Consider the following 27588-nt stretch of genomic DNA (forward strand, 5'->3'; position numbering starts at 1 on the left):
TTGTGCACTAAATATGCAGACAGTAATCAGGAATGGGTAGCATCCAATTTTTTTGTAAAATTGTATTTTGTGAAATAAGAATAGGAATTTTAACTTTAGATGCTTAAACCATATTGAAAACAAATCTTTGGTAGTAAAGAGCCACACTGTCAGAACAGAAAAAGTTCCTTAGCAAGGAAGTTTCCAAATGCACAATATTACTTTTTATTTATAAAACCCAATCTTGTGCAAATTATAGTTGATTCACACATCATTCCTTTCATGCTGCACTCCTTCACAACCCTTGCAGATTCTGCTCCATTGTATTATGGCTTGTATGATAGTACAAAACCATATTTCTTTGATTCTAAGACACTGTCTATTGGAAGATGCACACTAATTTCAGTATCACCAACAAAAAAACCTCAACATATATATCACACTATTTTTATATGTGCCCCATTTTTAGAGATGTTTATATGGATAGAAGTGTGTCTTAGAATAAAAAAATGCAGTAAGATATGGTGTGTGGGGGGTAGTTGAGTGATGGGTGTGTATTGTTTATTATACAAATGTCCATGTGGATGGTATTTTAAAGAAGTTTTGTTGAAATGTTGTGAAATTTTGGAAAGATGAAAAATCATAGGGATCAGATTCAAGAAGATATGAATTGGATATGAATTATTTTTGTGGAGAGTGGTTGGTATTTGTGAGATGAAAGACACCGTGAAGGAAGATTGTAATTGTGTGGTTGAGAATTTGGTGTTATTCTAATACATAGTGGTAGATGACAACCGTAATCATATGTGTTAGTGAGCTGTAAGGTGACAAGGAGTTAATATATAGCATCAGTTGTATTCAGTAAAATTGGTTTTTCTTTTTGTATATCATATTCATTCTTACTACCTGGTTTCTACTACCAAAATTATAGTGAAGCAGAATCTAGGAGCCTAAATGGGATAAAATCATGTAACCCTCCAGAAATTCCATTTGGAATTTTTTTGGGGAAGAATAATACTTGAAAATAATGCCATCTCAGTAGCAACATCAAAGCAGGCGATAGTACTACCTCACATTTTAAAATGATTATATATTAGTGCAAAAACTGAAACCACAATAGTTAGCTTAATACTTCAGTAGCCCAATATCAAATAGTTGTGCATGATATTCCCCAAGATTAATCACTTCAAGAGATGAAATAGAACTTTGAAACTATCCAATTTGAGTAATACTTGCTAATTATGTTACTGATTTAATTTTATGAATGTTTTTAAAATAGAAAAATTATTTCTATTGGGGTTGTTTGATATAGAAGAGGAGAAGGACAAGGAAATACTATTTATTTATTTATATGGTGTCTGCGGCAAGGATAATTTATGGCAAACAATTCATATCTATAAAGAGGTTTTGGAGATAGGCCAGTGGACTGCTAAGATTATAAATACTATGAACATGGACAAGCTCACTTATTTGTTATCAACTAATCAGGGAAAACCAAGGAAACAAACAGAATGGAAACTGTTTAAAGATTACTTAAAAATGGAAAAAAAATATTAATTTGAAGGTAACATGAATAATAGAAGAAAAATACCTGCCCTGGATATCAGAGAAGACGAAAAAGGGACGATAGAAGAAATATTTTAAAAATTTATCAAGATGGAGTGAAAGGACACTTTTCACCTCCAACACCATACAATAGATGGAAGTCAACTTTTTAAGTAGTATTTTTTGTGATTTGGTTTGTTTTGTCAAGTTCAGTGTGTGTTCTTTTTTCCTTTTTTTCTCTTTGTTTTTTTTTCCTCTTCTCTCTTCTTTCAGTTTTTTTAATTTGGAAAATGTATGTTCTAATAAAAAAATAGGATAGGATTAAAATGAGTGACAAACCACCCAAACCAGAACACATATTGGAACTCTGTCGTTGTTTCGTCTTCAAGCCATTTGCAATTTATATCAGCCCTATCATGGGATTTTTTGGACAAATGGGTTTTTCGTTTGTCTTCCTTTCAGGCTGAGAGAGTGTGCCCTGCCCAAAATCATCTGGTGGGTTTCCATGGCTCGGGCATGATTTGAAGCTTGAGTCATAATACAATGCTCAAACACTACACTGGCTTTGTTGGCTGTCTAAGTATACAAATAGCTCCAAGAGCATATTTTGACTATCTGAACAGGTGCCTTGTGTACTGATGTGCCACAGTTGAATGGGAAAGACTGATTCATTTATTGTCCTGTGAAAAGTAAAATACATGTTTAAGCAGCTACTAAGCATTTCCATTTGTAGGCTGTATTTGGTTATGAATATCCCCAGAACCTTTATTCAGTTTAAAAGAGGGAAGTTTACTAAATCTAATAACTACAGTTTAATAACTAATAATGGCAGTCTAATAACTGCAGCAGTTTTGATGTACTAATGAATATAAATTATATTTCAAAACATCTGGAATCCCTGTAATGTGATTCAAAAATATCTCTGATTCTATTGGTGACAAAATCACATAAAGTGTTAATACAGTTGTTTTTTTGCCTACATTCATAAATTAAGAAAGTATTCAATTTCCTTTAGAGTTGTTACTGAAAAATGAAGATATAGTTTTCCTATCAAAATGTATAAACCCCAAGTTAAGAACCCCTGCCTTTATAAATACAGTGATACCTTGACTTAAGAATTTAATTCATTCAGTGACTGTGTTCTTAAGTCAAAACATTCTTATCTCAAAGCAAACGTTCCCATTGAAATGCCATTAATCCATTCTGCCGCCTCCCTGAAAACCACCCCAATTTTTTTATTATGTGTTTTAAAATAAGGAAATCTACTTTATAAATAACAAATAATGTATAAAATGTTCAGAGGTAGGTTGTGCTTGGTTCCTCCAGCCACTGTGACAAGGAAGCACATTTGAGGCAACAAAATGTGTGTTGGCCAGTGTAACAGTAAGGCAAAGCAGCACAGTTTTCTTCATACTGTACAGTAATGCAGTACTAATTCCAGCCTCCCTCGCTCTCTCCCTCTCTTCTCAAAGTGAAACATACAGTACCAGGAATAAAAAGCACACAAAGTGAACTAACCCAAACTTTCTTGGGGGATAGCTATATCCCAAAGTGGAGATGAGCACTTGGCAAGCAGGCAAAGGCATGCAGACTGAGGCACTACTGGAAGCCCTGTACTCGCTATTTAGGCTGAGGTTCTGCTGCACCAGGATGGATTGCAATCTCTGGAGTAGAATCTCTGGATTGAACTCCCCCCCAGAATGTTCAGGGGAAGCAATCACATGGAGCTGAATTTTCTGCCATACAGGAAGGGCCAGTTCTGGTTTTGTTTCTCTCTGCCTTCCTGTTAGAACTGGTTTAGGGGGCAAAGAGGCCTTTTTTACACTGTTTGTAGGTCAAAACAGTGTTGAGATGCCAAAACGACACTCTAGGCTGAGTGAGGATTGCTAAGTTAAAATGTACTTATGTTGGGATATTTGTATGTAGAGTTACAACTGTACAGTGTTGTATAGTTACATAGTACCGAACCATAGTTGGTCATTATAAGAATTGTGTTCTTACATATCACTCAGCCATTTAGGACCCTTCCACATAGCTGTATAAAATCCACATTGAACTGAATTATATGGTAGTGCGGACTCGGATAACCCAGCTCAAAGCAGATATTGTGGATTATCTGTCTTGATATTCTGGATTATATGGCTGCGTGGAAGGGCCTTTAGTTGGCCGTTACTAGAACCAACCTACACACCTTCACATATTGAAACACAAAATATAACAGGTGCATTATTTTATCCCATAACAACTCTCCCAGTTTCTTTCAACATGGAGAAGAAACAACTTAAGGTTCTGGTTTGGCTTTCAGCTTAGTCATGCAAACCTTTAACTCTGACTGATCTTAACTATTGTTAATAGAAAGAAAACGGCATTATAAATAGTTTTGTGCAGTGGTTCTCAAACTGTAGGTTCCCAGACGTTTTGGTCTTCAACTCCCAGAAATCCTAACAGCTTGTCAACTGGCTGGGATTTCTGGGAGTTGTAGGACAAAACACCTGGGGACTCACAGGTTGAGAACCAGTGGTTTTGTGCTTAACTTGACTTCTTTCCAGTAGCCACAATTAAGGTTACTTGCAGTTTGTCTAAGATCATTTGAAACAGTGAAGTACCATTAATGAAAAACAGAATCCAAAACTTCCAAAATCTTCACTGCCATGTTGGAGCAGAAGGAAGAGTTATTCTGAGTCTACTAAGAGACTGGGCTTAGTCCAAATATGACACCTTACTGTTCTCATTTTTATTCTAGCTGAAGAATGGGGAAATAATAGAAATAGTAGGCCCTAAAACTAGAGTAGCTTGATAATGACAAAGGAAAAACACATACTTGTTCACCCAAATTGGATGAGTGAGAGATTTTAATGCCTGGGCCAGTTTAAGGTATCCTATCTTAAACATTGTAGTCATAATTCTAAAAGAACATAAGCCATAATCCAATTTTTCCCCATTTTACTGAAAAAAAGATAAGGCCTTTTTTCACTTACTTTTATGTCTTCAGTACATAGCACGAGTTCTGGGAGAAGCTGGAAAGATGTTGCAAGAATAAAAATAGCAAGTTGGGAAGCACATTTCTGGATCTATTGGTGATAGTAGATGTAAGAGACTCATGCATCTAGATCTAGATTGCACACTTGAAGCGTTTTGCTGGACTATGCACTCATTTCCTAGGTTAACCCCCCCAAAATTAAAACATTTTTTCAAGAGAAGGATAATATATGAGGGAGATAAGACATGTTGTTAAAAATAGTTTTTTTAAAAAAAGTTGAAGCTGGAAACGAAACAGAACACCCAGAGAAAACAATACCCCCCGACACACACGCATTGTCTAGGGGCAATTATATGATGCACAGTATTGCACCCCAAGGCAGCGCGAGCACTCGAAAACCAGACAGGAGCCAATATAACACACAAGCTGTTTATTGTAGCAGAATATATATCTATGCGGAATTAAGGCAGAAAGTCAGAGTAAGAAATAGTTCTTTATATAAAGTCAATTGTAGTTCAGAATGGGTTTAGAAATATCCAAATTGTAACCCACAAATGAAAACTCGATAGTTTCCTCCAAGAAATCAAAGTTTGTCCATGAAACAGTAGCAGGAACACAGCACTGCAAATCTGCAACTCCAAATCCACTCGAAAAGTCTCGTAGCAGGAGCAAGAAAGCAAGGTAAACAAGGCAGAGTCAATTTCGATTCAGGAACCAGGAAAACTTGGTATAAGGAGAGGTCTACTCAAGAGTCGCAGCACAGCTCGGCTCGCCTGGAACTGGAAACTTGGCATGGAAACAGGAGACAAGGCAAGGAGCTGGAAACTGGAACCTCTTCCGAGGAAAGGCAAAGTTGACATCGCAATAAGAATACAGTGAGGGGCACTTTTAAAGAATCCCAAGTTTGCAAAATTAAGGAGTATAGGACCCACAAAACTTCTCATGGGAAAGTTAGCCATTATCCAATTTGAGAGCTAACCTTCAACTCCGTCTCACTCCCTCTCCCCTGCTCCTATCTTTTGTAACAAATTCCTTTCGAAAGTCCCATCTTCACCCAGGTCAATACCATCTGGTGTAGGTAACAATGAGGAAACGTCGGAATGTTCGCCAATTAGCGATTCTTCTGAAACAACCATATCGGGCAGCTGCAAGGCCAAGGGGCCCCTGTCCGGGGCAGAAATGTCTATAAAATCCACAGCAGCATCTGTTTCCTACTCCATCTCTTGATGGAATACAGGCCATGATGGCTGAGTTACAACACACAGGTTACTCACAGGGCACTTGGTCCTATATTAACACTGTGGCAGATGTGATACAAGAGCTGATACTAGAGCAAATCTTCCAGTTCTTAATTTTTTAGTGTAAACAATTCCATCAAAATCATTAGTAACAAAAAAAAAGAGTTACAAAAAATGAACATCACTACAGTATTTAGCATACTTGCCTATCTCAGATCAACTAGTGGTGAAAATGGAAAGTATCCCATGAAGAGAATTAAATTTTGTTGGGAAATAGATATCTGCAAAAGTTAATCCCATGAAAGTTGAGGTTTAACTATATTATGATTTTTAGAAAATGCAAGAAAAATGTATGTGTAGTTCTAGTGCTGAAAAGTATTCTAATACTCTTAATAGTTACTTAGAGTTCAAAAATGATACTCTAGACCAGGCATGGGCAAACTTTGATCTTGCAGGTGTTTTGGATTTCAACTCCCACAATTTTCAACAGCTGCTAAGCTGGCTGGGATTTCTAGATGTTGAAGTCCAAAACACTTGGAGGGCCGAAGTTTTCTCATGCCTCATATCCCATAGAGGATGTATGGGGATTCAAAAAAGTAATTTTATTATTTATTTTGCAGGAGCAGGCCTCCTTGAGTGTTGGGCAACCCCTTGCTATTCCAAGATTGGTCATCCCTACTATAGAGATTTGGTTTTCAGAGGTGAGCAAGTAATTGGTTACTCAGCTTTGATGGAAGAGTCTGTATATTATAATCTTACTATAATCGAATGCAGGCAGTCCCCAAGTTACAAACAAGATAGGTTATGTAGGTTTGTTCTTAAGTTGAATTTGTATGTAAGTTGGAACAGGTACATTTTTTAAGTGTAGCTCCATAGAAAATTATTTTTAGCTTTGAGAAAGGTTAACACGCATGTGGTGTTTGTTTTGCTGTCTGTGTCCCTGTTCAGAAGATTTCACCTCATTCGCTATCCCTCCGATAATTGGATTTTGAAAAATTTAGTTTGTTGTGGAAACAAAGATTGGTGATAAAGCTTCATTGCAGATATTTTTTCCTCATGATAACTCTTTCAGAAGTGAATTCCCTTCTGAGAGGTAGATTTCTCTCACTTCCTGATGCCTCACCCCCATTCTTAACTGTGAGTTGCTTGTAAGTCGGATGCCTGTAACTCAGGGACAGATACTGTTTTTAGTCATTCTGTCACAACTAATGTTAAGTGAAAAACAAAAATATGTGCATTTCAGATGACTTAATTACTGGGTCAGGCACAGCCTATATTAAAGAAGCATGATTTTGGCATGAGGAATAATGTCTTTATGTTTTGTTTTTTATTCTTTTTATTTCTCGATTAAACTGCATGTGACAAATCAAACTTCTTTAGCATTGAACTTTCCTGAGTTAAATTAGACAATCATTTGTAGTCTTAAGGTACAAGTTTATATATATGTACTGGGAAACAATGCCACTGAAACCAATGGTAGTTATTTCTGATTTTGCTAAAGCAAAGAGGAAAAGAAAAAGGGGCAAACAATGCCATATAAATGCTCTTGTGAATAAATAATAAGTACAATAGAAGTATGCCACTTGGTTATCTGTGTACATACAAAAAGTGATCAGTACCTAACAACACCAAGGAAGGTAATATGGACTGAGTCATAGGGAACAAAGAGAAGCTAATTGGAGGGCAGTAATAAAATTGAAGAGCATTTTTCCCGCAGTGAACAGGCATCAGTGAAGTCTTCAAGTAGTAGAGACATTTAGATGAAAATAGCTGTTAGGAGTTTTCATATAAGGCAGCAACATTAGTTACTTATGGAATTTTGTAGCATATTTTAAAGATTTGTCTTATTTATAGGATAAATACTTCAGATGGTTTATGTGACTTTTATTTGAAGCTTTATTCTCCATCCGGTGTTCTTCTGTTTTTAAATAATATTTCAGTGCAAAAGTCACCATGGCCACAGAAATTGGATCACCACCTCGGTTCTTTCACATGCCGAGGTTTCAGCATCAAGCTCCTCGGCAACTATTCTATAAGAGACCTGATTTTGCTCAACAGCAAGCAATGCAGCAGCTCACTTTTGATGGAAAACGTATGAGAAAAGCTGTGAACCGGAAAACTATAGACTATAATCCTTCTGTAATCAAATATTTGGAGGTGTGTTCCAGACTTGTTTTTTCATGTGTTTACAATTTGCTACATATATGTTTTAGAGGCAAAATGTTACATAAATGTTTTAGAGGTAGTTTGAAATGCTATTATAGAGAATAGCTATAGAAAAAAATGGAAAGTGTAGGTCACAGAAAAGTATACTTTTATCAGGTTAAAGTTTGTAGGACATTCATAACTTGTTTTAAAGATAAATCATTCTACTGGAAGCAAATACAAAACCTGAACTGTTCTTAGAATCCAAGATGACTAAACTAAGATTTGTGTACCTTGACCATATCATGAGAAGACATGATTTGCTAGAAAATACATTAATTATGGTAGAAGGCAATAGGAAAATAGGAAGCCCACATTCCAGATTAATAGACTCAACCAAGGAAGCCATGGCCTTGAGCAGGCATAAGCAAACTTTTTTGCCTTGGGGCCGTAGTGCAGGCCTGGCCAGTGGGGAGGGGGACCGGGGACATGCTGGGTGGAGAGGACCAGGAAAGGGCAGGGCAGGGGTCATCCTCAGGCTGTTCTCCCACCATAAGGATGGGGCCACTCACCCCATCCTTATGCTGGGAGAAAGGCAAGACACGTGGCGATTACCCTGATCCTCCTTCCTCGATCCTCGGGCTGTCCTCTTAGCATTATGCCAGAGGAGGGTGAAACAGGTGGTGCCTTTCTCTCAAAGGACTCTCAGCTGCTGTGTGCTTTCCATGAGCCGTCCTCCTGGCATAAGATGGGGCCGCTTGCACAGTCCTTATGCTGGGAGAAGGGCGAGACAAACTGTTGCTGAGTGCACTCTAAAGAGCTCTCAGCTGCTGTGTGCCTTCTTCTTTCTTGTCTTTTTGGCATAAGGGTGCAGTGAGCCACCATTTCCATATGCCAAGAGGACAAGGAAAATAAGGAGGGGCTGAGGTAGGCGCCCAGTGGGCCACATCTGGCCTCCAGGCCTTGGTTTGCCCATGTTTGGTCTTGAATCTTCAAGACCTGAGCAGGGTGACTGAGGATAGGATGACTTAGAAGTCTCTCATTCAAAAGTCAAAATTACACAATGGCAGCTTACAACAGTATTTTACTTGTAGGTTTCTGGGAGTGCAATTCTCCTGTAGAGAGGTAAAACTTCTGAAAAAATTGTAACTATAAGATTCCCTCTCCCTTTTTTTTTTGGAAAAACATTAGATTTTTACAAAATGAAAATGCATTTTGTTACTTTAGGAACATAAAATAATCTTATATTCCTGGTGCACAACTTAGACTTGTATGCTCTTCAAGACAGCCTAGACCCGCTACCTCTTTTTCTTCTTTCAGAAAGAAATGATGTTCTTATTTAACTAGTCTCCTGGTGAAGGGGTTTATAATAGATTGGCACTCTTCGTTTTACTAGCATGTTTTAAGTTAGTAGTGTTTTAGTAGTGTTTTAATGCATAATTTTAATGCATAATTTTAAATGTTTAAATATAATGTATTAAATATATGTTTTATTTGTTTTTATCAGATTTGTTAGCTCCAACCCTATGAATTGAGTGAATTCTGCCTCTTATTAATAGCAGTGCTTAGGTCTTGCAGACCCACCCCTGTGGCTTTCACTTGTACTTTAGTCTTCCTGTTTCCTACTGTCCTATACCTTACCAAGCACTTACATTATCATGTTTTTTTCAGTTACATTATAGCTACCATCAGGAGATTTTTGACAATTAAGTGGGAAATTGCTTTCTGATTTCTCTAATTTACAAATCGCATTAGCTACAGTAGAGTCTCACTTATCCAAGCTAAACGGGCCGGCAAAAGCTTGGATAAGCGAATATCTTAGATAATAAGGAGGGGTTAAGGAAAAACCTATTAAACATCAAATTAGGTTATGATTTTACAAATTAAGCACCAAAACATCATGTTATACAACTAATTTGACAGAAAAAGTAGTTCAATACGCACTAATGCTATGTTGTAATTACTGTATGTACGAATTTAGCACCAAAATATCACGATATATTGAAAACATTGACTACAAAAATGGCTTGGATAATTCAGAAACTTGGATAAGCGAGGCTTGGATAAGTGAGACTCTACTGTATTAGCTATTTAGCTAAGCTATTAGTTTAGCTAGGAACAAAGCCAATATCATTGCTCTAAATTATATGGTACTGTGTAACCAGTAATGCTAATCAAACACTTTTTTTGCTTTTTCCAGAATAGAGTATGGCAAAGAGACCAACAGGATATGCGGGCAATTCAACCTGATGCAGGATATTATAATGATGTAAGTATACATTCCATCTATCTTCTTAAGCTCTAACAATAGACTCCCTCTAATAGTGAGGGATTTGATATAAATGATACATAGTCCTTTTACTCCCACTTTGTAAATTTTCTTGTGTTTTGTTACTAAAATTGTAAACAAGGGATGGGCAAACTTCGGCCCTCCAGGTGTTTTGGACCTCAACTCCCACAATTCCTAACAGCTGGTAAGCTGGCTGGGATTTCAGGGAGTTGAAATCCAAAACAACTGGAGGGCTGAAGTTTGCCCATGCCTTGTTTACAATTTCAGTAACAAAACTCAAGAGCAGGCATTGTCACACTATCTATCTTGTCAGCTCTTTAGAAGCCCTTTTGGAAAAAAGACAGGACATGATTGCTTAAAGAAATGTTCTAAAGAGGAGTAGATTGACAAAGAAGTTGATGGTATCTTGTGCTGTGTTGGATTGGCTTAATGCCCAGGATTGGATTCAAAGATCCTGTTACCCTATATCAGCTAAAGGCAATTTTGCTTGTGCGTGTGTTGTCAGGAACTCATTCTTCCTATGCCCTATAGAAAGCTACTCTGGTAGGTTCTGATAATTTTCCAAAGCCAGTCCAAAGCTCTGCTATGGAATTACAAGTTTCTTCTCTTTTCACTGTGGAATCCCTGGATCTGCATCCTGTATAATCACTGTGCTTTACTCAAAAGATATAGTACAAACCTTCCCAGACTTACTGCAGTTAATGAAATTTATTGATAGTAGCAAACACTATTGAATGAATGACTTCCATTGGAGGCCTACCATTAAGTCATGCTGGAAGACATAGGAAATGCCTAGAAAGGACATATTTTCTCTGATGCGGGTGAATGAATCCACAGATACAAGTGCCACAGATACAGGGGTCATGCTGTATAGTATCTCAACAAAAGCTTAAGTTTGCTAAGTTTAACACTTTGAGAGCAAAAGTTTACAAAATGTTTTTAAAATACAGGACCATATTTTTCTCCTTTCTAGCTGGTCCCACCTATTGGAATGTTAAACAATCCTATGAATGCTGTGACAACAAAATTTGTTAGGACATCTACCAACAAAGTAAAATGCCCAGTCTTTGTTGTTAGGGTAAGTATGGATCTGGATTCATTATGCTTGATGGAAACAGTTTTGTTAGTGGAACCAGAAGCAAGGTGTCTCCTCTTTCCCCTGAAGCACTCTGTACACATTCAAAATCTGCTAGGGAGGTTGAAAAACCTTTTAGAGTAGATTATTTGATGCACAGAAGGTTACAACAGGAAAGCAGGATAGAAATGGCGTAAGCATGCTAGAATATTAATTTTAATGTATGTTATTACACGCTATGATATTATGTCAAATTGCTTACATTTTCCAAAAAAAGGGCCTGCTTTATATGACCCAATGCTGGTTCAAGGTATTTTGCTACTAATGTTGCACAAAAATGGACAACAAAGTAGTAAGGAGAGGGTATACAAATACTCCAATTTTATTTCAAGTTGTTTAGAGAAAAAATAACCTGGCATTCAACATACTGTCCATTCTTGCAATAAATTATTTAGTAGTGGTAGAGTGACATTTTATGTTCTAATATTATCATTCTTGTTTGCTATTATAGTGGACACCTGAAGGGAGGCGCTTGGTTACTGGGGCTTCTAGTGGAGAATTTACCCTATGGAATGGACTGACTTTCAACTTTGAAACAATATTACAGGTAAGTCCATCTAGAAACTATTTGAATCATAATTCTTTCAGTAGTATATCTTAGTATCAGAAGTCAAAATCATTTCAGAATGTGTATTTTGTTTTTGGCTGATTTGAGCACTTTATCAGAATCGGTGAACATTCTGTAATAAAGTCTTATTAAAGAGGGGTTGATGATAATGAAATCATTCTTGTGAACATTGTCTCCAGATATGCAGACTCTGTATCTGCAAATTTAACCAATTGCAGACCCAAAATATAAATATTAAGGGACGTGGCAATTGGTGGCAGCAGACACTCTTGCTTTTTCATTTTCAAATGACAGCGCTGTTGCCATTTGACACATTCTGAGGAACTTGATTGCTATCCTGTGATTGTTGGTGGTGCCAAGCAGCTTTGTCAAGGTCATGGCAGTTGGTGGCAGTGGACATTCCTTGTTCACTCACAAAAGTGCCACAGCTCATCATGTCCTGTGGAAATTGCATGACTTCCTTGTAATTGGCAGCAATGCTCCTACTTGCAAATGAACCAACAATACAAAGCCTTAACTCTCTTTCCCATTTTACCTCAAGATTAGTGGATATGGAGAGGAGGAGGGGAGCAGACAGAGTGGTGCAAGAAAGTGCATCAGGACTTCCAAATGTGGCGGGGGCATCTTGATGGAAGTTGGGAAAGAGAGTTACCACTTGGCACTGCTGTCAGAGCATACGGAGAGGAGCAGGGGAACAGATTGAGCGAGTGAGCAAGTGGACTGCAATATCATAGATACCAGGGATCCATTGTACTCTTCTAATTAATATTTATTTTAGTGGGATTGAAACTGTTATGATAGTCTCCATCAAAATAATGTGTACTTTTGCATATACTACATAATCTCACAATAGCCTAAATGGTTTTTTTATGAAGAATTGGTTCTTTTTTAAATTTGAGTGATGCTGTCATCTTTCAGATATATGAACGTATTCCCTAGAAGTCTTCTTTCCTTTTTGATTTTGCAGGCTCATGATAGTCCAGTAAGAGCTATGACATGGTCACACAATGACATGTGGATGTTGACCGCAGACCATGGGGGATACGTAAAGTACTGGCAGTCCAACATGAACAACGTCAAGATGTTCCAGGCACATAAGGAGGCGATTAGAGAGGCCAGGTTTATACACAATATACCATTTTCTGTAGTTACTATTTACATGATTAGACTGTTCCCTAAGTGTATTCTACATGCCAACATGCATGGGTATAACCAGAATCTGGGGAATGTCCTGCACCAGATAAACATATTTTCCTTTGTTTCCATGATTTCACAGATTTGCTCGTATTTCTCTGAAATGGTATTGTCCCAGTATCTGCCTCTGCAATATGTTATAGATGTATTTGTCTGCCACATTTTGCACTGGTATTGGCTTCTCTTTTATATGGTAACAATGTGTATCGGTTATTTATTTATTAATGTTTTTTTGTGTAAGATGACAATTTCATTCTAAATAAAGAATTCAGTTTTAATAATATAATTGAATAAAATATCCAGAAATAAAGCAGCTGCATAGTTCTCACAACATTAAAAAGCTAAATAAAGTGAAGAACTGCTTGGCTTGGTGAGGCCAAAATGTCTAGTAGCATGAGGACCCACACCGATTTTCACATCTAGATGCCATGTTTGATATTGAATGGGTTTTTCAAGTTTGGAATCTAAAGCTGATAAGGCAACTTCAGGACATCTTTCTGTTTCAATGGCAATGCTGCCATTATACATTTCTATATTTAGAATAAAAAATGAAGTGATTTTTTTCTTTCCTGAGATGACATATGAAGAACTATTAGAGTCTAAGTAAAGGTATCAATAAAGAAAAACTGTGTTATTAAAACGTGCCTGAAGAGGAGCAGAAGCAAACTAAATCGGCAGCAGTTCTCCCTCAGACATGCTGCTCTCCACTGAAGAAGATTCACTACCACAGAAGCACTTTCCCTTGAATTTGCCATTTTCCCTCTTGATTCAGGATTTCCTGACAATTTAACAAGAAATGATTTTATATAGGCATACATTAATGCAGCTGTGAACTGATTTCTCCAACCAAGGTCTTGCAACATACAAAGTTCCAGGATTTCAAGGGCACGTCTGTTTAACAGCTGAACAGATAGGTCTTTGTTCTTCACTTCATCAGAAAAATAGCTGTATATCCATAGCTGTTGATGATCCAACCAGAGCATAATATGCTAAATGCTATCCTTACTATTTCATAGTAAACTTCCTAAAGCTCTTACCATGAGTGTAGTAGAACAAGTCTTACCTTAATACCGTTTTTGAGAAACATTATTGCTTTAGATTTTTTGAGTAACCAAATATTTGTAGCTTTCCTCTTTACATTATGTGATGATTTGGGTTTTTTTTTAAGCTCATCAAACGTTGGGGTCTTAATTTGATCCCTCTTATCACAAGAAGTCTTGTGGATGATGATGTCATATACAGATATAGACAATTCTAAGGGTTCCAGGATGGTTTTTTCCCTTTTACGCATCTTTCACAGGATAAAAGGCTTGCTTTTGTCAGTTTCACATTATGGATATTGCAGAAAATTTCCAAATCAGTGAAGGAAGAGGGCAAAATGTGTGTTCTTCATGTTCTCAACCAGTTGGGAAACAAAATGCAACAGTATTGTGCACCATGGAATACATAATGGAACTCTGTTACGCAAGTGGACCCAGTAATGCTAGCAGGATGAAGTAACTTACAGGCACTAAACTTTCAGAGGCCTTCATCAATATTAATTAACACTTGAGCTTTATTTTGCCCTGTCTCAGAAGTTTAGATGATCTGTTAAATGCTGACTTCTTTCCCCTGCTGTGTGTCTTCATGTAACAGTTTCTCACCCACGGATAATAAATTTGCTACATGCTCTGATGACGGCACTGTTAGAATCTGGGACTTTCTACGTTGTCATGAGGAAAGAATTCTTCGAGGTATGTTGTTAAAAAAGTACTAATTGGAATATGTCAAAAGGGAAAAACCTATAATTGCCCACAGTAGTACTTTACCAACTCCTCTGCACTTTGGCTTCGCTTCCTTAAATCTTTCAAGCAGTTATATCACAAGGATTTGAGAACTCTAGCAGTTGTTGCTGTTTATGACCTGTTTAAATTGCTTTTAATATTTGAATTATGTATATTATGATTGTTCCCTACTCTTAACATCCATCTGAGAAGGGAATCTGAAAATGTTGACTCAGATTCTTATTTCACCTAACAGTGGATATACTTTTTTATATAAAAAACACTGGTTCAAGGAAAAGAGCTTGTTTCTCCTGAAACAATAATTTGTTGACACATTCCATTTTTGTTTGCTTACCTTTTGAATGTATCAAATTTTACCATGTAATAGAAAGTACAGCTTTTCAGCAAGTGGATATTACATAAACCCAACATCCTTGGAATCACTTTGTACAGCCACTACACGGTTTTAGAGATAAGTTGCCATTTTCTACTAATAACACCAACATAAATAAAATACATATTTCCCCTGGTGAAATAAAACTGTTAGATACAGTGTTTAGAATTAACAAGAATATAAAACATGTCCTGGGCGAAAAATACGTAACAACATTATTTTCATTTTCATTATGTAATGTGGGATATTAGCATTTATTCATCTTGAGAAATATATCTTAAGCAGTTTTCCTAGTTAAGTTTAGTAGCCTGGCTTGATATTGTCAGTACAGATGAATAAGCAACAGCAAACATTTGGAGATAATTTCACTTCAGCAGTTAAACCTTCCTATTTTTTGGATCTTGACAAACCATAACCTTATGGCCTAGTTGTAAAGAAATGGTGCAAAACCTGAAACAATTCTTAAGCTTCTCAAAAGTGCTCCTGTAGCACTTCAGGAAATGAGAGTCATTTCAAGGGAACGCTTCCTGAAAATTAAGTCTACATGTCTCACTAGTGTCTGCTTCTTAATTGTCAACTCACTTTCTTTGACACCCACTCAGACTATGGAGATTGAGTTTTTTTTCTCCTTTTTTCAAAGGCCATGGATATACTCCTTCTTAACCACTCCTACAGTATACATTCAAGCTTACACCAATGTGTTTAGTTATTTATGTGGAGTCCATTATAAACAAGACTTCAATATTTATGACGACCATCCTGATGCTATGTTGGTAGTTCTGATTCCTCATTTATTTGCAGCCAGTTGTGCCACATGGAATACTTTTCCTATAGGTCTGTAAACTGACAGTACATTGGGATGTGAAATATGATAGTGGTTGAATAGGTGAAAGGAGGCTGGAAAACCATATTACATTGTCCAGACACACAAGAAATTTGGACCCAGGTTATAGCCCAATTTTTCTGCTTTTTAGAAACTGAAAGCCACTTGATGTAAAATGAAAAGTATATGTCTGTGTATATCATATTTATACCTCACTTTATCTCTCCCAAAGGAGACTCAAAGCAACTTAAATTAAAAGTATAACCATATAATTTAAACTATACAAATATGCAAACATAACAAAATTAAACATTACAGTATTAAAAATTCGCAGTTAAAATCCATTAAAACATAATTCAAAACTAAAAACCACCGCACCCCTGACTTGATCTTTAAAAACTTCTTCTTTAAAAGTGTCTGAATAAGAAGGTTTTAGCCTGCTGCTTGTATTAAGAAGAAAATTCCACCAATAAATGCAATATAGGCCGTTCCTTGATGTAATAATATGAAACTCACTTTGTAATAGGATTGCCTCCCATGTACATATGATTAGGAGTTGCAGTCTTTAAAAAGTGTGTTGTTAAGTGGTGTGAATGATAATAATTTCTGATTGTTTCTGATTCTAATCCTTCCCATTAGTTTTTTTTTTTTTTCGTGTCAGGAGCAACCGGAGTTGCTTCTGGAGTGAGAGAATTGGCCGTCTGCAAGGACGTTGCCCAGGGGACGCCCGGATGTTTTGATGTTTTTACCATCTTTGTGGGAGGCTTCTCTCATGTCCCCGCATGGAGCTGGAGCTGATAGAGGGAGCTCATCCACACTCTCCCCAGGTGGGATTCGAACCTGGCAGCTTTCAGGTCAGCAACCCAACCTTCAAGTCACTTAGTCCACTACGCCATCTGGGGGCTCCTCCCATTAGTTGGTGAAATTCTTCATACTCTGAATATATGAAGTATACTCACTTTGGTTAGGATCATTGATAGGATAGTTTCATTGTATAGTTGAAACATCTTCCATCATCTCACCCCATTAAAAGATGACATAGTTCTATTTACAAAGGTGTTAAAATGAATTCTTCCTACTTGTCAGCATTTAATGGTCCAGAACACTGGGATATTCTCCTATCTGGTAAACATGTAGGAGGAGAATTTGCAAATAAGGAATTCTTTTTGTGAACTGTAGCACTTATTATTAGTAGGCCAAGTTTTTACTCGGAGATAACTCTTATTCAGTTAAGTGGAATTTGTTCCCCTTTAAGCGTGCTGAGAATTGTAGCTTTATTGTGGAAGACAACTTAAGAGCCAAACATCTTATTTTCCATAGATTATATGACAGACTGATGATGTTTCTGTGACAAGCCAATTTTACACTTATTTTTGCTGATTCTTAAATACTATATATAATACTATATTATATAATATATAATATTCCATGTTGGCTGGAATATTATATACTATATAATTTGTTTAATGTACTGGGTCTTATTTGTTAAAGCATAGGTACTACTACAGGTTCCTCTATAATAAAAATTCAGACCAAAAATAACATGTCATACTTTTTAGAAGCCACGAGATGTCAATAGTACTCATTCAAATACGTACAAACTGTATAATTTCATCTAATATGCTAATGAATTGTAGTTCAGTGATAATAAAGCTATTAGAAAAAAAAATGGAGAAGAGAAGGCACAGAGATGTTGATTACATTATGGGCTATATAATATTAAGGATAGATATTCCTTGTTTTTGAAATTGAAGCTTTAGATTAAGGTACCAGTGACTTAGTTTGCAATTGTACCAATGACTTAGACTTTTGCAAATTTTCTTTTCAAATTATCTTATTGAATGTTCTTTACATTTTTAATTAATTGTTTCTACATTTCTCAGCTTACTCTCTTGCCTAGTTTTGTTATACAAGTTCTTTCTCAAATCAAGAGAAAATTACATATTTTAATCTATTTGGTACCTAAACCATTTTATATACCAGCCTTCAAGAACATTACAAAAACAGAAAAAAGAAACAGCTTTAACTAGATTGCATGCAAACTGGTGTTTCTTGCAAAATTAACTGTGACTCTTTGTAGCAGTATGCCCCTAACGTCACTAAACATGTTGATTACTGGTACACTCAGTATATGAAAATCTTACAGCTACACCATTTGCTATCAGAATCTATATAGCCTACTTTCTTTTGCTGCTTTCCTAACCTTCACATTTCATTAGAGTGACTATATAAAATTATCCCTGGAGACATACTACTTGGAATCTATCTTGGAATCTCTGCACATCCTCAGAAACACAATCAGTAATGGCAAACAAGCTTCTTCAAAAGACATGCCTCTATGCTATTCATTTTCCTCTGCAAGGAAGTGTTGTAAATCTCACTGTGAGTTCCTACTCACAGGGGGTTGGACTAGATGGCCATAAGGTCTCTTCCAACCCTAGCGAATGTGGAGGATTGTAATTGAATTGGCATTACTTTGGAGCCATTAGTTTGGATTAGAGAAAGCTTAGTTGAGTTCTTGTTTGTCTTTTTGTCTAAGTATTGCCTTCTGGAGCAGAGACTGAATAGTCTGGTTCAGATCATCATGTCATACTTCATAACAAGTGCTCTTCATCTCAGATCTGATCCTGTCCCTGCTCCATCTCTTCACATGCTGGCTTTGGCATGGAGACACCTGGCTTCCATTAATTTCTTATGCCCAAACCAAAAAGTTGTGACATGATAGTGAAAACCGAATAAAGTCCGGGAAACAGTGAACCTATAATATAAATGAATGGCTTAAATCATAGTTGTCAGTAAAAAAACAACAAAAACAACCATGCATGTAATCAACATGTACCCACAACACTTTTTTTGCAAGTTGGAGGAATTGTACATTTTTAACTACAGCTCTGAAACATTCATAGACATTTGTCTAAATGGGCTTTATCTTATATTGACAAAGGTTACATTAACCAATATCAGTCATTTGAAACAGAATAAATTATGTACATATAGGTACAGAGACTTCTACCACTATATTGGTCTTAAAATAAAAGGTTTGATAGAATTTCTACAGGCCTTTAAAAAACCTTTTCTGTTGGTAAAGGAGGTCTTAATATTGAGCCTTTTTTTCAGTAGAAATTAATAATTTATTCCCTCCAATTAGCCTTGTATAAAATTGGTTTAAGTTGGAATAGAACAACAGTAACTAATTTAAAGCGATTTTTGACTATTGGTATTCATTAATACATAATTTGTCAATATGGGTATATGAGATATTACATCAGGCAACCTATGTCTAATAGTTTCAGATCAGTAGCTATAAACACATAACCCGCTCTAATATATAATAAATTATTTTGGATTTATATTGGTTAAAATGTGGTTTTTTTATCTGATTTACTTATAAATCATGCTACGTAGTCCCCTTTCCAAGTTTGTACTTGATACTAAGCATTCATATTTCATAAGCTTGATTTTCCAGTCTTAATATAAGGGTGTCATTTTTTGAAGTTCATGCAATTGGCTTGTGTTTAAACATATGTTGGACCTAATAACATATAAATGATAAAGATTTGCAGTGGTTTTTTTCCCCTTTAAGAATTCTTTCAACATGCTCTTTGCTACTTCTAAGACTAAATTATGAGCTTCTGTGTGACTATCACCATCCATTCATGTGTACAACTGTGGTCTTAGGATCAGTGGAGACAACCTCTTCATAGCAGGCAGTGAGCAATAGCATGTGGGGAACAGCAGGTCCATGTTACAAAAGCAGCTGTCCAAGTGAAACATACAAGTTGCAGGTGGAAAGGTTGATTAGTCTGCCCATTGGGCAGATGAAGTATTCCTTTGCTAAAATATCATGAAAGTATAAAAACAGGATATGCAAGGCCTCAGTAATGTACCACAGAATCATAGTGGGCGCTCCTCTTTCATGAATTCTTCTCAAGAGAAAACAAAACACTTCAATATTAATAAAGGCATTATTAGAAGATTTTATCCAGGTTATTTTTACTGACATTCTAACGTTTTGGGCAAAGAGGAAAATATTTTTTTAAATTGGCGTTAAATAGATATCAATCTGGTACTAGCTGAGTAACTTGATTGTCTCTTTCATCATATGAATACTTCTGCATTTGTATTGTTGTTAATTGACATGAGCATAGAAAAAAGTTTGGTAGAACCCTTAATAATTCTTGAGCTTCTGGATATTTCAAAGTACTAATATAAGCAAACATTTATTTTCCTGTATTTTCATAGTTACAGGCTGTTCCAGTAACTGTAGAGCCATTAATACAATAATATGGCAGAAAGATCCTTCCATTTTATGTATCATATAATATTAAATTAAAATTCCAGTTAGCATCAATAAGCAATATCAGATGCTAATAACTATACCTTGACATGATACCTAGACATGAAGTTCTAGGTATATATTAATTAAGCCCTATTGATAGAAGAAAACTTAAAGTGGCATTTAAATTGACTGATAACAATATTCATGGTTAAAATTGAAATTGCATCTGGCATGTTTTGATCAAGAGTTGAAAATATCCTGAGGCTACAAAATCTTTAAAAATGTCTCGGAACAATTTCTCCCCGTAGAGATGTTCAATGTGTTGTCGAATGATTTAAGAAAATGTATTTAATCTACTTATAACAGTATAAGTAAATGACTAACTCTCCATATCTTTGAAGAGCAAAGACAGAACATCAGCATCACTGTTAGTCATCATCAGAATGCAATCTCTTGCAATGCATAGCTTTCAAATGCCTTAATACCTCCAGTACTGCATCCAAAATAGTGGATTTTTTAATGAAAGGTCATGCTAAAATAAAAAGTCCTTGAAGTTGTGAAGGCAGGGGTGAATCCTGCTAGGTTTAAATTTATTGAGATAGTGTCAGCTGTCTCATCATTTCTGGGCAATGGAATCTGGATATTGGAACTCAGTAATAAACACCTACAGTTGTTTGTTGGGATAACCATATGGAGACAAAATGCCTCCAGTGTTGAAAAATCCAATACCCTCTAAAACATACAGCTTTCAATTCAACCCAAGTACCTTGATTTGGTGACTCACATCCTTTCCTCAAGCAAAAACATCATTAACCAGATACAAGGACATAAAGTGGTAGGGAGCAAATTTCCTAATGACATCAAATTGTGTGTTTCCATAGGATCTCATTTAGAGATTCTATGTACACAATGAACTTGAATGAGGACAACTGAAACCCACAAGGACCATTCTGAAATGAGAGAGCACACTTACCTATCATAGTTCTGTTGACAATGAGCAGGACATGTGTATTTCTTATTTTCCTTCTACCATTTCTATTAACTAGCTTCCCTTAATAAAACAATGTATTTCAATTACATTGCGAATGAGCTTTATTTATTGCTGCTTGTCAAGACAAGCAGTCTTTCCCTTTCATGTAATTCTGCATATCCACACCTCTCCATGGAAGTCGAAGCAAAACTCAACTTTACATTTTGATTTCTTCCAAGTGTTACTATGTGTCAGTTTAATATAACATGGCTGTCACGAAAGACATTGTCAATCAGAACAGTGATCTGGTTCAGCAACAGTTATGGTTTTATGAGTTTATTTATTTACTGTATACTGCACATTAAATTGGTGGTTTTAAAACTGTTAGGCTTGAGAATTACCTGGCGGACAGGGGAATTAGGAGTTACCATACTGCGGTTGTTGATGTCTTGAGTGGCTGAGTGTTCCCTGAGGATAGTGCTGTAGGATTGCTGTTCAGCCTCTTGCCCAAAGGGTTCTGGAGGTTTGCACAATTCTGTTCTTTCACACATGTGCTATTACCAACTATATAATGCTAGACATGGCATGTTGGTGGTCAGTGAAAATACTAATACTCAATTCTATTTATGTTTTTCAACATGACAGTGTTTTCAGTGACATTGTGGGAGTCTTTAAATGGTATCTGAGAACAGTGTGAATTCGATATAAACGGGGAAACTACTTTGTAATCTAGGAAATAAGTACTGGTACAGGTTGAGCATCCCTTATCCAGAAATCCAAAATACTCCAAAATGCAAAATTATCCTAATGGCTTGATGTACACAACCATTGTTTCATTCACAAAACAATCTTCCAATTTATTCACAGGCCAGATGTTGTGAATTTTCATATACTGTAATAGATAGTCTTCAGGAATCCACAATAAATTTATTCTGTAGAAATAATTCTGCAAGACACATATGTGACACACGTAGCCCAAAATTCCATGCTTTGTGATCAGACTCTTGGTAGAATGTGGAACATTTTTTCTGTCACTTTCAATATTTTAATTAGTCCAGCTCTAGGTTAGATGCATTATTTTGTTTTAAAAACTTCTTGTTTTTGCTTTAAACCTTTAAGAACAACTGTTCATAGAAAGAGAAGATATCATGCTTATTCATTGGTGTGGGTTTTCAAGTTTAGAAAACTTGCATCAAGCAGCAGTACTCTGGACTGCTAAAGCACATGCAGGTTTCCTTCAAAATGATGCACATTCTTTTTTCCCTGACAAAGCAATATGTATATCCATTGCTGAGGAATACTCCCAAGCACTCACAAGAGATGACCACCAAACATCTGTTAAAGACCTCCAAAAGAGCAGCTGCCAAAATTGTCAGGGAAGTCAGTTCCACAGAAGAACACTTCTTACTGTCAAAAAGTTCTAATGTTTAGGTGGAATCTCTTTTCTTGTAATTTGAATATATTGGTTCATGTACTAGTTTCTGGAACAATAAAAATATGTTTGCTCCATCTTTTATATGACATTATTTCAGTTTCCTTCAAACTAAACATAACTAGCTCCCTGAATTGTTCATAGTATTTGGTTTTTAGACATTTTACCATATTCCTTGTCAATATCCTTCTTGAATTGTAGTTCTTAGAACTGGGTGTAGTATAACAGGTGAGATCTGACCGCAGCAGAACTGAGTGATACTGTGACTCTGCTCAATTTAGTTACTATGTTCCTGTTGATGCAACTCAGCAGCGCATTGACCTTTTTTGGTCGCTGCATCCCATTTTTTTTATTCATGTTTAGCTTGTGGTCTAAGATTCTTTTTACATGTACCATTGTCAAGCCAGCTGTCATCTATATCTGTGCATTTCATTTTTTTATTGAAATTCATTTTGTTAGACTTCGCCCAGCATTTCAATGTTTTAACGTCAATTTGAATCCTGATACTGTCTTCTAGGGGTATTAGCTACCTCTCTTAATTTGGTGTTTTTGCAGATGTGGTAAGCATCTCTCCCATTGTATCATCCAAGTTATTTATAAAAATGTAGAATAAGATTGGGCCCAAGACAGAGCCCTAGGCATCTCACTAATCACTTGAGGAACTCTCGGTGTTCAGTGTGTCAACCAGGTGCAAATCCACCTAACAATAGCTCTGCATTACCCACATTTTTTTCAGCTTGTCTGCAACTATCTCAGAGACTTTGCTGAAAGTCTTACTAAGGTCAAGATATACAACATCCATAGCATTGACCTGATCCACTAAACTTGTAACTATTTAAAAAGATATATTGATTAGCTTGGCATAAATTATTTTGAAAGACCCGTGCTAGCACCAGGTAATCATAATATTTGTTTCTAATGAACTATTTAGTGATCTGTTCTAGATTATTTTCTGGCATTGACATCAAGCTGATAGGACATTAGTTGCTTGAGTGCTAGTTTTTCCGCCTTTGAAGATGCTGACAACAATTTTCCTTGTGTATGCTGGGACCTATCCTGGTCTCAAAGAATTATCAAAGATTATTGTCAGTGATTCTGTGATTATATCTGGAAGTTTTTTAAAGCCTTTTAGAGTTCATCCAGCCCTGGAAAATTGAATTCATTTAGAATAGGTAGATATTCCTGTAGATAACTAGCATTGTGTAGTTGTTTGTGCATTGGACTATAACTCTTACGAGAAAACTTGAGGCAAATAAGGTGTTTAGCAATCCCAACACTCTGTCCTTTGTTAGAATTTCACCATTTCTCTATGTCGTCCTACTACATCTTTCTTGTTTTACTTCTTGTCTTGAACATAGCCAAAAAGTTATTTTTATTATTTTAAAATTTTTGGTAAGTAGAACCTATTCTAAACTTTAACTTTTCTGATTTTCTGTCTACATGAACTTGCTTCTATCTATGATTTTGATCTTCTTTCATTTCATCTACATGCATTTTAAAAATCTTAGCTCATCTAAACATTCTTTATAGATCCAGTGTGACTCCTTTTTATATTTTTTGTTAAAATTTTATAGAAACTGTACAAAAATACAGTAAAATGAAGAAGATACCAATTATTCAGAAGTGGAAAAGATGAAAAAAAAACATGAAAAAGTAAAGAGAAAGGAAGGAAGAATACATATATATATTAGCTTGGGGACCCGGTGGTGCCCGGGTTATTAGAACAGTGGTTCTCAACCTGTGGGTCCCTCCCCAGGTGTTTTGGCCGATGACTCCCAGAAATCCCAGCCAGTTTACCAGCTGTTAGGATTTCTGGGAGTTGAAGGTAAAAACATCTAAGGATGTAAAATCACCGTATTAGAAGGAGGCATTGTTTGTTTTGGGATGTTAGGTCATATCACTGAAGCTTGGTCCAGATCCGTCATTGGCTGGGTTCCATGCTATCTGGATAAGAGTGAAGTACAACTCCCAGATCCGAGGTAAATCACCCCCAAACCAGGCATATATGCACAGGTGGCCATGTTGGGTCTGTGTGCCAAGTTTGGTCGAGATCTGACGTCAGCTGGGTTAAGTGCTTTCTGGATGAAGGTGAACTAAAACTCCCAAAGTCAAGGTCCATTCCCACTACCCCCTGTAGTATGTTCAGTTGGTCATGGGGGTTCTCTGTGCCAAGTTTGATCCCAATCCATTGTTGGTGGGGGTCACAGTACCAGTGAAGGTACTGCAAGTCCCATCATCCATGGCAAGTGTGGTCCAGATGCATTGTTGGTTGGGTGAACAGTACTCTCTGGATGTAGATCAAGTACAAGTCTTGTAAATCATGGTCTTAATTCTCCCCTAACCTCTTGTTCAGTTGCTGATCAATTCCTCTGTTCTCTGTGTGCCAGGAAATGGTATGAAAGGATTGAGGTAGAGGCGGTGGGCTGGGTCATGCAAATGAAGGAACCCTTGGATGTCCATTCTGGAGCAAAAACAACATCTAGGATGAAATGGGCCCTTCATGAAAGCCTTCACTTGGGTGGGGAGCAGAATGGTGTTTGTGGAGGACACAGGCAGGGTTTGGGTTGCATGTGTGTGGCGCTCACTATAACCTGCAGAGTCAGGTGGGGGAGTGACTTAGTGGCTCCTGAGCACTGGGAACTATAGTCTGGTTGTGGAGGCTGGAGGCTGTCTGTGTGAGTGGACACCCGTGCCACATACACACATTTTTTCACTTTTATTGTGGAGAGATAGATAGATAGATAGATAGATAGATAGATTGTATGTAACTAAAATTAAAATTAACCTAACAGTAAACTGTGTTAAGGCTAACACATGGTACAAAGGGAATAAACTAAACATTAAATATTAACTAAAACCCTATAGGACACTGACTCTGTAATCCAAAATGCAGTGAATAATAAAGAAAACCTGAACAGATCCAACTAAGTAATCCTAGAATTGTTAGTGCTCACAATCACAGACTATTGCATTGTTACTATTGCTCAAATAGTCCTTAAATGGCCCCTAGTCTTTAAAAAAAAACATTCATTTGGCTTATTCTTCAAAACCCATGTTTGCTTGATAGTTTGGGCTACTCAGCAACCTTGACAATTCATTCCTCTGTTCTCACTACAGTACTTTAATCCATGGGCAGATGTGGGCAAGCAGTATTCTTGCTGCTGTTGTCATATACCAGAAAAGTAATCCATATTTATTATCCATCTCTTTATACATAATACCCAACAGAAATTTCTCTTGTTGGAATTTAAAATATTTTGAATTCACATATGTATCGAAGTCCAATAACTTTTCCTGCAAGTCCACTGTAAATGAAAATAAGAATCCTTCTTCTCTTGACATCCCCAACATTGAATTGCAACACCCTTAAAGGTTTTTGACAACTTCTTTGGAATTAAATACCATCTATACATAATTTTAAACATTATTTTGTTACCACAAAAATATTATGTCTTTCTTCCACAATTTTAATCATTCATTCATTTGAACAATATGCCCACAGTTTTCTGTGGTGAGGTGGCCTGTTTTATATTAGAAGAAAGCATCTTCTTGTATTTATGTCAGACTTGTATATGTAGATCACTTCTGATTTAATGATTTTTAAATGAATCATATACCTCAACATTATCATACCAAAGATAATCATGCCTCTCAGGCTTAAAAGTCTCTTATCGCTAAGAAGTATCCATTCTTTCAACCACACAAAGCAGTCAGACTCAAAGTACAATTTGATATTTGGAAGTCCCAATCCATCTTTTTCTTTAGCATCATAGATGGTTTTATATTTTCTTCTAGGTTTCTTTGCTGGCCAGATAAATCTGGAGATTTTTCTACCATTGCATAAAAGGTATTCCATTTTTTATGGTGGCACTCGTTTGGGAGTCAAATAGAACTCTTGGCAACACATTTTGTTCCTACCAATGCAGTTTCCCCCATAAAAGATCAATTTAACTTTCCTTGTTTTTTCAAATCTCTTTTGATTTCTTTCCACTGTCTGACATTTACTATTTTTGCTCATTAAAATTGTTTGATCTTTACAATATTCCCTATGCATCACAGACCCTTCTAATCAGGATTTCACCCAGTATTTCCCTAAACTTGTTGAAATCAGGATTCTTAAAGTCATTATGTTTGGCTTTGCTTTTTCTCTGAGCCCTTCCATGCTTCACTTTATCTCAGCATCTAATCCCAGATTATCTGCTTTAAACTGGAATATATGAGCCCCTACTACCAGGGATAAACATAATCTGGGATTAGATCCTGGGATATAAGGGCAGTGTGGGAAGGCCCTCTATATAATCAGTTTTAGCAGAAAAGTAATTTTCAGCCAAGTATCTCACGCCTTCCTCCTCATGTAGTAGTTCACCCATGTTAGTAAGGATAAAATAAAAAAACAGTCAATCCAGCTGTTATTTCCTCTACTTTCTGTACAATTAACTTGTCTGCAAGGAGAGTAAAGAACATGTTGGACCTTATGCTCTGGGCAGAGTTTGACTGCCAATAAATATCAAATTGTTGAAATCTACCATTACTAATATAGCTGTCATTTTTTAAATTCTTGTAATTTGTTCTAGGTCATCCATTTTTTCCGGTTTGACTTAGGTAATCTATAATGTGGGCATGATTGTGCGTGTGTGTGTGTGTGTGTGAATCCTCCAAATTGACGTTTGATTTTCAGTAATTTCATTAATTTGATAGGAGTTCTTTGGCAAGGAATACTCAGAGATTATTTACTAGTTTCTTCATTTGAAATATATCCTTCATCACCTGGTATTAATTGGTGGTCTCACATCCAGGTACTAGGGCTGACCCTGCTTAGCTTCCAACATCAGATGGGATCTGTTGCTGTTAAG

General features: G+C 36.4%; 1 protein-coding gene across 2 annotated transcripts in view; it reads left to right on the top strand.

The window, feature by feature from the left end:
- Positions 1 to 27588, top strand: part of wdr33 (WD repeat domain 33) — a 66300-nt gene that overhangs the window by 3269 nt on the left and 35443 nt on the right. For both annotated transcript variants that reach the window (XM_003218388.4, XM_016992141.2), the window contains exons 2-8: positions 6363 to 6443; positions 7683 to 7899; positions 10088 to 10156; positions 11151 to 11255; positions 11764 to 11859; positions 12848 to 12999; positions 14710 to 14807. In XM_003218388.4, the coding sequence (XP_003218436.2) occupies positions 7696 to 7899; positions 10088 to 10156; positions 11151 to 11255; positions 11764 to 11859; positions 12848 to 12999; positions 14710 to 14807 (724 nt within the window). In that variant the 5' untranslated portion in view covers positions 6363 to 6443; positions 7683 to 7695. The remainder of the gene's footprint in view (positions 1 to 6362; positions 6444 to 7682; positions 7900 to 10087; positions 10157 to 11150; positions 11256 to 11763; positions 11860 to 12847; positions 13000 to 14709; positions 14808 to 27588) is intronic.

Source organism: Anolis carolinensis, chromosome 3, assembly GCF_035594765.1.
Source record: "Anolis carolinensis isolate JA03-04 chromosome 3, rAnoCar3.1.pri, whole genome shotgun sequence".
Lineage (NCBI taxonomy): Eukaryota > Metazoa > Chordata > Lepidosauria > Squamata > Dactyloidae > Anolis > Anolis carolinensis.